Here is a 13,342-nt window from a genome sequence, read left to right on the forward strand (position 1 = left end):
TTTTCTACTCTTGGCACAAGGTCCAAAATTTTGGGAGAGGGGTCCAGTTGATTAGACCAACCTCAATACACACAACTGGTACTTATTTTATTGATCCCAAAAGGGTGAAAGGCAAAGTCGACCTCATCAGAATTTGAACTCAAAACGTAAAGACAGACAAAATACTGCTAAGCATTCCACTAAGCGTGCTAACATTTCTGCCAGAAATCAATATTGATATTACTTGTCCTAAAGTGGGTTGTTTTGTACGTGTTGTTTTTTTAGTCTTGTTTTTGTTTTCTTTTAGAGTTTAGCATTGAGCACAGCAACCCTAATGTTTATGTTAATGCGTGACCGACTCAGCTACGATGTTGGCCAGGACACACTTAGTCTTATTGTGCAGTTACTGGAAATGGAGAGTGACAGTGATTTAGAAAACACTGAATATGTCCGGATGAAAGATAAAGTGATGGAATTGTACAAAGAATGTCATAAAATAGGAATGGCCAAACAAATTGATCTCGAGTCTATATCAGTAAGTATTTCCACTTCCAAATTCTTTTCTTATTTTTAAAAATTTTCTTTCATGTTTTGTTTCTCAAGGTAATACTTAATCAGTTTAGCCCTTCTGTTACCATATTTCTGTCAACATATGCCGCGTTTGTTTCATTTAATTTTTTAAATAATGAAGAATTTAGTAAAATAACTTTTTCATTCATAAGTTGTAGTCTGGAACAAATTAACATAAAATTTTGGTGGAAGATTATAATTTAGACCATGTTAAAACTGTAACTTTATGTCATAGAACTTCGAGTGGTCTCAGATCGGTTGGTATCAAAAGGGTTAATTCTTTTACCGCAGAAATCAGATATGACCACTGAAAATTTCATTACCCTTAACTGCAGAAAGAAGTTTATATACCAATCTTTCTTGAGGAATATCATGTCTGAAAACACTCTCTCTCTGTTTGTCAAAACACTAAGTCATGGGAATGTTTACAGACCGTAAACAGACCAACTCCAGTTGTCAAACAGTGGTGGGGGGACAAACACAGACACAAAGACACACACATAGACATACTTACATACATGTGTGTGTGTGTGTATGTATATATGTGTGTGTATATATATATAATGCAGCAGTCTTCCTCGTTTTCTGTCTACCAAATTCACTCACAAGGCATTGGTCAGCCTGGGATTATAGCAGATGATAATTACCCGAGGTGCCATGCAATGAGATTGAACCTGAAATCACATGGTTGCAAAGCAAGTTTCTTAACCACATACCCATACCCATACCTACTGAATATGTTAAAAATTTCTATATTGCCAGTGTTCAGTTATATAGCATGACAGGATCGCTGTATCAGTTCATCATTTAATGTCAATATCCTCTTATGTGAGAGGTGAAAGGCTAATTGCTACTGTGATATAATGAATATAATGATTCACCATCATCTACTAATGGGATTATATTAGTAGATGACAGTGCTCTCCACCCCCACTCCTCCCACAGCAGTTAATTGCTGAGTCATTGTATTAATGCATGCACTGATCTATTAGTACTCACTAATTTTGAACCAATTTGTAAGTCTCTACGTGGCTGCTTGACCTATTAGAAATAGAAGTTATTCATTGAAATCACATACTATCATCTTTAAAAGACATAAAAGAAAAAAAAAACATAAGGAGAGGGTGGTCATAGATGGATCAATTTTGATCATAAGCTTGCTCTGTTAGAGTTAAATTGCTGCTGAACAACAACTTTCAGGTTATAAAATGCATCCTCAGTTCATGTCGAGTTTTGTAATTTTGCGTATTTCATAAGCACCAGTATAGGAACAAGGATCAAATAGCTGAAAGCTGTGAATTTCTATTTCGCCTTAGCAGAAGCACAACCAATGGCAGAATGTATAAAAAGGGGTAACAACATCAACTGTGATCCTGTAGCAATGGAATCAATTGTGTGTCTCGGTTTATTTTAATTGCAATATATATTTAAAAAAAAAAAAACAGACAGGTCCACATAAAACTTATAAATGCCATGTGATTGGCGGTTTTTCATTATTTAACAAATATACACCATTTGTTATATTCATTAGTTCAATACATGACAGTTCATTCTTACAGATTATTTTTAGTTAAGTTTAAGTGGTGTTTTTCTGTGTGTATGGTGTTATTTTTTTTTAGCTTTTGTGTTTTACTTGTTTCTATCATTGAATTGTGGCCATACTGGGATGCCATTTTTTTTTTTTTTTTTTCCTATTTCATATCTGGGACTTATTTTGTTAATATCTTTTGCTGAACTGCTAAGTTACAAATCAACACCACTTGTCAAATAGTGAGAAGTAGGGTGACAAATGCACACACACACACACAACACACACACACACACACACACACACACACACACACACACGCATATATATGACAGACTTCTTTTAGTTTCTGTCTACCAAATTCACTCACAAGACATTGTTCAGCCTAGGGATATAGTAGAAGTAGAAAACACTTGCCCAAGATGTTGTGCAGTGGGACTGAACCCAAGACATGGTTGCAGAGTGAGGGTCTTAACCACACAGCTAGGCTTGCACCTATTTATCTCTTATCTCTTGATTGTCTCAGTCATTGGGCTACAGCCAAGCTGGAGCACTGCCTTGAAGTGTTTAGTCAAACAAATTGACCCCTTGTTCTTATTTTTCAAGCCTGGTACTAGTTCTTTGGTAAACCAACCAACACCAGTTGTCAAGTCATGGTAGGAAACAACACAGACACCCACACACAGATATATATGTATGACAGGTTTTGTCAGTTTCCATCTATCTATGTTGGAAAAATTATCAATAGTTGAGGAAATTGTATAAATAGGTGTGGCTCCAGGCTCAGGTGTGGCAATGTGGTATGAAGCTTGCTTCCTAACCACATGATTCTGGGTTCAGTCCCACTGTGTGACACCTTGGGAAAGTGTCTTCTACTACAGCCCCAAGCCAACCAAGCTTTGTGAGTGGATTTGGTGGAAGGAAACTTAAAGAAGCTCATTGTGTGTGTGTGTGTATATATATATATATATATATCATCATCATCATCATCATCATCGTTTAATGTCCGCTTTCCATGCTAGCATGGGTTGAACGATTTAACTGTGGACTGGTGAAACCAGATGGCTACACCAGGCTCCAATCTGATTTGGCAGAGTTTCTACAGCTGGAAATTCATATTAATATTTAGCAAAAGTAACAGAGTGACTCAAGGTCCAAGAGCTTCATGTGTTTCCACTTACCAAACTCCTGTGGGTATGTGTGTTTGTCCCCTATCACCTCTTGGCAACCAGTGTTGATTTGTTTATGTCCCCATAACTTAGCAGTTCAGCCAAAAGAGGCCAATAGAATAAGTATCAGTCTTTGAAAAAAAAGTGCTGGGGTCAATTCATTCAACTAAAAATTCTTCAAGGTGGTGCCCCAGCATGGCCACAGTCTAATGACTGAAACAAGTAAAAGAAAGGATCAGTTACTGTGTAGGTACAATAGGTTTGATCTTAGTCTTCAGAGATACCAGAGGACCCATCTATAGATACAGTTACATATCAACCCCATGTGGTAGTAGGTTGAAAGATTATCTATCTATTGAGATATGACTACTATTTCTAACATGTCAAGTTAGAGATTATCTCCTTGGCTCATGGTACCTTTGCTTGGGCATTTATCTGCTTGCTATTATACAGTATTTATTTAATCATTATCCAATATTATTTCTCTACCATATCTTGATTATAATTAAAATTTCTTTTCTGTGTCTCCTAATGTCACTAAGTAGACCAGTCTGTCCTACCATCACTATACTGAGATTCATTTTGATAATGGAATCGCCTTTACTTTCAGACGGGTAATTTGGCAATGGAATCATTGTTGACTATAGCTGCATCTCGTAATGCTTCAGATGTCTTCAAGAATGAGCTACGATCCCTTGGAGCTCTCGACCATATTGTTAATGCTGGTAAGTTACGTTAATACTGTATTGTTTATGGTGGCAGGGTTTCTAATCTCTCTATCACCTTCTCTTTCTCTCACTCTCTCTCTCTTTCTTTCTCTGTCTTTTTTCCCTTTCTCTTCTATTTTTATTTTTTGCCTCCCACATTCTTTCATTATCATCATCATCATCATTATCTGTTGTCTGTGCTACCATGGGTTGAATGATTTGACCAGGGCTGGTAAGCTGAGGGGCTGCACCAGACTCAGGTCTGATTTGGCATGGTTTCTACAGCTGGATGCCTTCCTAACACCAACCACTCTGAGAGTTTAGTGGGTGTTTTTACATTCCACTGGCACAAGTGCCAGTTGCATAATACCTCTTATCTGCCATGACTACGATTCCACTTGGCTTCATGGTTCTTCTACTCAAGCACAGCATATTGCCTAAGGTCTCAGTCATTTGTCATTGCCTCCGTGAAACCCAATGCTCAAAAGGTGTTTCTTACATGCCACCAGCACGGGTGCTAGTTACATGACACCGGCATTGGCTACATTGCCTCTGTTAGGCCCAACACGCTCACCCTCCTCCTCCATTCATCTTCCTTTATCTCTCTCTTTCTCTCTCATCCCTGTTATCATCATTATCATCACCACCACCACCACCACCATTCTGTTACATTTTGTCATTGATTACAAATGTCTATAATACCCCCCTCCCATCTCTGTTTCAGTGTGTTCTTGTGTAGAGTCGCTAGAAACCCACTACATAAAAACCATGGACCATGCACACAGAAGGAAGTTAGAAAAAGTTGACAGATGCCTTAGGGTTCTGGAAAGTGTAAGTTTATATTTAATTTTTCATTTTATCATTGTGGTTTAGAGGTGGGAGTGTAACTATAGGCTCAGGCATGGCAGTGTGGTAAGAAGTTAAAGTAAATTATATGACAGGCTTCTGTACAGTTTCCAGTTCTGAAATTTTGCTCTCGATGCATTATTCAACTCAAGAATATATTAGAAGACACTTGCCCAAGGTGCCATGCAGAGGGGCTGAACCAAGAACCATATAATTGCGAGGGAAACTTTCTTAAACACATAGCCATTCCCAAATTTTTGTGTGTATGTGAGATTGTGTATATTGTTTACATGTTTGTGTGTGTGTGTGTGTGTGTGTGAGAGAGAGAGAGAGAGAGAAATTGTGAATACTGTTTGTACATGTGTGTACAAGATTGTGTATACTGTTTACATGTATGTTTGTGAGTGTGTATGTGTGTATGAGATTGTGTATACTATTTACATGTGCGTGTGTGAGAGTGTATGCTGTTTGTACATGTGTGTGTATGTATGAGATTGTGTATACATGTGTTTGTGTGTGTAGGTACTGGCATGGTATGTGGTTAAAAAGTTTGCTTTGCAACCATGTAATTCCACTGCACAAGGCATTGGTGAGTGTCCTCGAGTGGAGTCTCCAGTTGACCAGTGCTTTGTGAGTGGAAATTGGTAAACAAAATTTATGTGGAAGCCTGGAAGTGGCAGTGGCAAGGTGGAGAATTTGATTTAATAGGTCCCTCTCCATCTGGGTTTTTCTATTTTCTTTTCAACTTTATGTCACTTTATCATACAGTAGTACCTCTCCCTTCTGTGGCTTTTGAAGCTTACATAGCTTGTGGGTTTATATCATCAAGATATTCCTCCTTGCAATGACTGTTTGTTAATTGCTGTTTATTGGTTCTTCTCCTGTGTCTTGATTCTGATTGGCTTTATGACAGGATTGATTGAACTATTTTATGGCTAGTTAATTCCAAGTCAACCTTGAAGCAGCAGATTTTATAAAACTGAAGGCTTTTCAACTTATGACCTTCTTGCTTTATTTATTGGGCACAGTATATCTAGGACTGCTTTAGTCTGTATTTCTTTCTTTATTGAAGATGGTATGATTTAAGAGATATTCAGCTGCTATTTCTAGCAGGTCAGTCAACTACATCAAGACTTCCTCCTTATCATCATCATTTAACATCTGTCTTCTATGCTGGCATGGGTTGGATGATTTGACAGGAGCTAGCCAGGTAGAAGACTACACCAGGCTACAAGGTTTTTACAGTGAGATGCCCTTCTTAACACCAACCACCCTGTAGAGCGAACTGAGTGTTTTTTTTTCGTGGCATCAGCACAGGTGAAGCCAGTTTTGGCATGGTTTTTACAGCTGGATGCACTTCCAAATGCCAACCACTTGACTGGATGCTTTTTATGTGGCACCAGCACAAGCAGGGCCACCAAGTAACTCACAAGACAAGGAATTTTGAGAGGGGGAGGGGGCATTAGAGGAGGTGATCTTGTGTCAGATGATGAAAGATTAGAGTATGACAGAGGCAGAAACGAGTGTCTTGCTATAGAAGAGGTACATGGTTACTCAGCCGAGAGAGAGAGAGGAGGGGTAGGAAGAGAGATGGATACATATTTGTATTATCTATTAATTATTTATTGTGATGACTGTTGTTCAGATATAAGTATGATTCTAAGGCTAGATATTGTAGGAAATTAGTCTTTGTGTGTGTATATATATATATATATATATATATATATAAGATAAACTGACAACACTGTGTAACATTTTTTTTTTTTGTCTTTGGTCAGTAATTTTATTTCCTATTTTCTTCTATCTAAATATTCAAAGGAAATGACTACTATTCCCTTCAAACTTTGTTGCTTCTGTGACCTGGACATCAATGTTTTGAAACTGGTCTATTTTCCATTACATTTCAGAAATATCATTCTAGCAAATATTCTGCTCAATACAATAGATTTTCTTGTCAGTTGCTTGACCTTAGTGGCTGACAATATGTGTATCTCTGATCATGAGCAGAAGTATTTAGGGAGCATCATAGCCACATGTTAGGAAGAATTCTTTGGGATTTGAATAAATGTAACAAAAGCAAAGTTTGAAGGAAATATTAGTTATTTTTCCTACATTCTAGAAGTAAGCAAATAGGAAATACCTAAGGATAAAATTCATGTTACATAGTGTAATCTTTTTGTAAACATATTTTATCATAGAGTATAACAGAAAGTTGGTATTCTCTTCTATGATAGCTTTTAAGAGTGACATTTGTTAACATGATGTTGGTCTAAGTCAGTTGATGGGACTGAATTGTGATTGTCATTTAGTCACACATAATGAAGTGGTTGCATTTGTTGAGTGACCCAGTAGATGATGAAGTAGGCATGTCTGTTGATGTCAAAGCATCTTGATGGATGAACAAGTTGTTGCTGCACCAAGTGATTGGTCTGAAAGGTGATGATACTGATGCATCTGTTGATACCAGTCTGTCAGTTTATTTTATTGACAAATGAAAACTGCCTGCCCAAGGGTGTACGATCATGTCTCTAGAGTATACATGTTTGTCCATTGGAACAACAAGCACCATCAAGTCTTCCTTAAAGATGCTTGATGATTTGTGCAGTGACTTTGTTTAAAGTGAAGAAGGGTTGCACACTGTCATCCCCATTCTCTTGTCTGCGAGCGTCTTTAATCTAGTGCAAGACCAGTTCAAGATGACTGGGGATGGAAACATGATGCATTGGACAACCAAGATGTCTTACTTGCCACATCTTGCTCTTTGCACTCCACAGTGTGTTGCTACAGCCACCTTCCCCTCCTTTGCACCATGAAGATCTTTTTTTTTCTGTAGAGTCCATCAGATCCAGTCTTCACATCCATTAGTGGGCAAACCCTAATATACTAATTAACCCATAACTGGGGCCTTAATAGGGGCTGTTACTCTGAGTCAGAGTAAACCCGGGAACAGTAGTGGCTAAGAGGTGATTCCACACTCCCCAAAACTCTGAACCAGGGCCGTACTGCTGGATGCAGTTCAAAGTCATACTCAGAACACTAGGGTACCACAAATGTGACAACATAGAATTTTCATTGTTTTTTTTTATATCTGTGTTGTATCGCTAATTATTATGATGATACTTTTTTACACTATAACCGTGTAGTAACAATAAAATATATATAACGAAGCAGGATAACAGCAACATAGCAATCCAACAAACGATATTCTGACAAATTACCAAGACGACACCTTACAACTTCCTGCAATTAATGCCTACTCTCTCTGTTTCTCACTCAGACTGCTACTATTTATAGTCGTTTTTGGTCAAGTCTATTCTCACAGTAGGTATCACGACTCTCACCACATCTCCCCTTTTGAGATTTTGACTTCCGTCGGAAACAATTTGATGGACTTCTTTACTGTTTCCATCTACCCAGTTTCAAGCACAAAGTGTATGTTGACTCTAGGTTACAGAAAATAACATTTACTGAAAATGCTATGCATTGAAGTCAAACTGAGGACCTTGTAGCTATAAGGTAGACCTCCCCCTCCATACATAGGAGCTGGTCATTGGTCCATATGAATCCTTTAACTATTGTTTCGAAATTGTGGTGTAAAATGAAATATGTAAATAAATTAACTGTTTGTCTATTCAGTTATGTTTACAACCCAAACTGATGTTAGTGTGTGTGTATCATTTGTTTGCTTTCCATGCTGGACATTTTGACTAGATCTCATGAGTTGGAAGACCATGTCATGCTCCATTGTCTCAGTCTGGAATAGATTCCTCTCTTATTATTATCATGCAATATATATATATATTGATAATTTAAATATTAATCTATTTTGGCTGTTTATAAAATCTTGGTTTGTAGGTGAGATTGAATTTATGTAAAGAATTAGCTTTACATTGAATGACCAGAATGAGATGATATTTCATGATTCAGGGAGTGGTTTCCTATTTCTGCCATTCAGTTTGTTGCTTAATGAGTTTCTTAAATATTCATAAAGTGGATTAAGTTTTACATTTTATGAGATTGCAAAACACTTAATTGATATGACCTTCAAAGCTGGTATATCATGTTCAAACCAATGTCTTAATGGAATTTCAACTCACAGCATGTGGCAATATAGAAATGTTGTAAACTGGTGTAGAACTTATTTTAATCACTGTTTCAGCTGAGTAGAATTTACTTTCACCACAGTCTCACTGGAATAGAACTTACTTTAGCCAGTGTCTCACTAGATTTGCAACTTACTTTAGCTATTGTCTAAACAGAATTGAATCACTATGTATAAATGGTAATTGATTACTTGATAAATCAATTTTTGTGCTCCAATTAAATTTTTCGTGTCAGCATTGTTTAACTCACTTTCTTCCCTTTCTCTTTTTTCTATATGTGTGAATAGATACGTAAACTATATATATGTGTGTGTGTATGTATATATATGTATAGTAATAATAACAATAATCCTTGGATGGAATGCATAGCTGCTCATGTTTCCACAGATTACGTCTTTTAAGATCACAGTCCGTATTCCTGGGATGATTACAATGTAGTCCATAGTATCCATAGGCATCAGGTAGATCATCCTTGTGTATGTGTTCCTGTATGCCTATATGTACATATTGAAATGTATGTATGTATAGGAGAGCGTGTTATATTCCACTGTTTGCTTTAGTATGATTTTCATGGGTCCACACCCTTCCTGACACCAACCACTTCACAGAGAGTACTGGCTACTTTTTTCAAAGCACCAGCATTAGTGAGGTTACCATGCAATTTGCAAGACCAAAGACTGGGTGGACATATGATAGACAAGGAGGCAGCTTTGTGCTAGCTGTTTGGCTGTTAAAATATGAAAGGAGGGATAGGAACTGACTTTTTGCTGCAGAGGAGATATAAGGCTACCTTTACATTATATGAGGGTAGGTGGCTATAGTTAGTGTAGTGCCAGAAAGAGAGGTAAAGATGGTTGGGACTAGTATGTCGGCAAGATACAGGAAGACAAATAGAAGAAAACAGAGGACAAAAGATTAAAATGGATAATAAGCAGGGGTTGAAGGAGTGCGTGGAGAGGGTAAGGGATGATTAAAGATAGGTGAATGTGGTGAATAGTGAACAAGGGTATAAAGGGCGGAACAGTAGTCCGTGGTAGATATGAATTGTTTGCAAACACTAAAAAATTTGAAAGAGATATGGAATTAAATACACAAGTGATCTCTAAGTTAAGGATAACACTTGCACTTTTGTCACTCGAGTGAAAATTATAATGTTTAATATTAATTGTTGGTGAATTGCGGAGTCTAGAGACAAACAACCAGATTTTTTTTTTTTCAACTCACAGCATGTGGCAATATAGCAATGTTGTAAACTGGTGTAGAACTTATTTTAATCACTGTTTCAGCAGAGTAGGATTTACTGATTGATTTTTCTCTCTCTTGTTGCTATTTGTGTGTGTGTGTTACACACATGCACACACACACATATATACATACATACATATATATTTACACGCACACACACATATATGTATATTATATCATATAAATACACAAATATATTACTACTATTATTATTAAAAATTATAATTATTTGTACAAGGAAAGCTTTTCTTTGTGACAATATATATGTATTTCACTAAAATGTATTGAGTGATCCTTTAATTTAATGTAAAAATATATGAATACATACAAGTACACACACTTAATATTTAAGGTTCAAATTCTTTCTGCCAATAATTTGATCTCAGGGCATCAATCTTACTTTTGTCAATCAAAACTTATTACTGTTTTGTTTTCACAACCAGCAAAAGCATTTATATTTTAATTCAATTTTTTTTTTCCTCCCAAAGTGATGAAGCTAATGATTGCCATGTCGATGCCATTCATTAACTGAATAATTTATCTTACCTCAGTGCACAGCAAACCGATGTAAACAGTGTGATGTAATCATTGATCCACTCCAAATTACAACCCAAAGTACACCCAACCCCTTGACAAAAGCATACTATTTTTTCTAAAATTGTATACATTTCACTTCGTCTCACATTGCAGCTTGATCAAGTAAAAAAAAACAACCCTATAATTGATGTTTTTAGATGTAAAAAAAAACATAGTAAAAAGGAAAAAATGTACTTCAAATTATTCCTTGAAAGCTCTGTTTATGTTTCAAGTTTTCCCATACTTTTCTAAACTTATTGACCATGTATCTATGCTCATATGTAACCTTTTATGTGTACATGGATGTATGTTTCACTTTATTTGTTATGAATGAACTTATCTCATGAATATAGCATCGCAACATATGCTCGTTACTTATAGGATATTATCAGAAGGATTTGTGTGTGCGTGTGTGTGTGTGTGTGGGGGGGGTGTATATGCATGTGTCTATCGAGTGTTAATATGTACTTCAGTATAATATTTAATATAGATAACCAATAAATGTCATAATCACATGCTTCAGTCTCTCACTGTTTCTTGCTTTCTCTCTTTCTCTTTCTTCTAGGTAACTGTTACTAATATTGAAAATCAAAGTTTTCTGATCTCATACAAACAATGTGCACTTGTGAATTCACTCAACACGTAAGTTGTCATTAAACTTGTTTCCATGATTTTTAAATTTTTTTCTTTTTTTTTTTTTTTTTGTTTTGTTTTGTTTTGTCACCCAACATCCGCCCTCTCCCTCCAACTCTAATTATTTGTCAGGATTGTTCGATCAAGTACTTTATCTGGTGAAGATGAGGTTTTAAGACTTGAACTGATACTTACAGAGAATTTGAAATAACAATGTCACCATCATCGCCACCATTATGTTATAATCTGGAATAGATTTCATATCTTAACCACTCAAGGCAAATTGTTTAGTGTTTGATACACTGCACCTGTTAAAGCCACAAAACTACTTCTAACCTCTTATTCCATCATTTCATATCTGGATAGAGAATTCTTCAGGTTTCTATCTGTATTTTTTGTATTTTAATTTACTTTCCGCAAAGAAGCTGAAAGAGCTTTTGATTGCTTATAAATTCATAAAAATATTAGATGATGCTTATGACAGGTGGGAGGAGGTGATGGTAGTTTATAGCAGAGGAAAACTAGCAGTTTTTACAGGTCAACCTGCCTTGGGCTACAGAATAGATCCGTGTCCGTTGCAAGTTTCTAGCCAGTTGGGAGGCAATGTGGTGGTGGAGCATTACTGTTTTACTCTTTTGTTTCAGTCATTTGACTGTGGCCATGCTGGAGCACCGCCTTTAGTCGACCAAATCGACCCCAGGACTTATTCTTTGTAAGCCTAGCACTTATTCTATCGGTCTCTTTTGCCGAACCGCTAAGCTATGGGGACGTAAACACACCAGCATCGGTTGTCAAGCGATGTCGGGGGGACAAACACAGACACAAACATACATATATACATAATATATATATATATATATATATATATATATATATATATATATATATATATATATATATATATATATATGCATATATACGACGGGCTTCTTTCAGTTTCTGCCTGCCAAATCCACTCACAAGGCTTTGGTTGAGGCTATAGTAGAAGACACTTGCCCAAGGTTCCATGCAGTGGGACTGAACCTGGAACCTTGTGGTTCGTAAGCAAGCTACTTACCACACAGCCACAGAGCTATAAAAGCGAGGAAACAGACTAGGAAAATCAGGAGGAAAGGGTACAGAGCAGAACAATACCAAGTAGCATGAAGAGATGGTTTACTTAGCTGGAGATTGAGAAAATTCTTATAACTGAATTTATTGTAGATTTAGAGAAGAAATTTCATAATTGAAAGCAAAACTTAGAATGGTGAGCCCTCAAAATAAACTTAGTGAAGTTTTGGTAAATAGGAAGATAAAACTGTATACCCATAAGGGAAATGACCGTGCTTGAAATGCCACAAAAAAGTAGTGGCTGTGTGGTAAGTAGCTTGCTTAACAACCACATGGTTACGGGTTCTGTCCCACTGTGTGGCACCTTGAGCAAGATCCTGTTAAAGATGACTAAAAAGATGTAATGCAGTGAGGAAGACCTGACCTCACAAAAATGACAGTGAATCATGGCAGTTGGTGAAACTCAGTGCTGGAGAAGACCCACCCACTCTTGCAAGCATGGCATAGCAAATAATAATGGTAATGATGGAGATTGTGTGTTATGTATATCTACTTTTAAGCATATTAGCCAGTAAAGCCTGTTTAAGCTTCCTGTTGCTCTATCACAGCTACTCATCTCTCTATCACTAAATCTCTCTACTATGATTTTGCTTCCCTCGTCATGCTTTCTGATACTCTCTTATCTCTCAATCACCAATCATAAGTAAGTGGTGTGGGTGGTAGTAGTGACAGCAGTGGCAAAGAAGAAGAAGAACTTGTTTTATTGCCATGATATTGGTTGTTTCTTTTGTTGTTCTTTCATGAGTAGAATACATTGGGCATGTTTTTCTACAACTAAATATATGTATACATGTTATGCTCATAATCACAAGCTAATGTGGTGGTGGTGGTGGTGGTGGTGGTGTTGTTGTTGTTGTTGTTGTTGTTGTTGGTGGT

The 13,342-nt window shown here is 36.7% G+C and overlaps 1 protein-coding gene across 1 annotated transcript in view; it reads left to right on the top strand.

Annotated features, from left to right (window-relative positions):
- LOC106877404 (wings apart-like protein homolog) overlaps positions 1 to 13,342 on the top strand; it is a 215,924-nt gene that overhangs the window by 166,219 nt on the left and 36,363 nt on the right. The window contains exons 7-10 of the mRNA XM_089349203.1: positions 287 to 514; positions 3,857 to 3,971; positions 4,678 to 4,784; positions 11,289 to 11,365. Of these exons, the coding sequence (XP_089205329.1) occupies positions 287 to 514; positions 3,857 to 3,971; positions 4,678 to 4,784; positions 11,289 to 11,365 (527 nt within the window). The remainder of the gene's footprint in view (positions 1 to 286; positions 515 to 3,856; positions 3,972 to 4,677; positions 4,785 to 11,288; positions 11,366 to 13,342) is intronic.

Source organism: Octopus bimaculoides, chromosome 3, assembly GCF_046866305.1.
Source record: "Octopus bimaculoides isolate indiv1 chromosome 3, ASM4686630v1, whole genome shotgun sequence".
NCBI classification, from domain to species: Eukaryota; Metazoa; Mollusca; class Cephalopoda; order Octopoda; family Octopodidae; genus Octopus; species Octopus bimaculoides.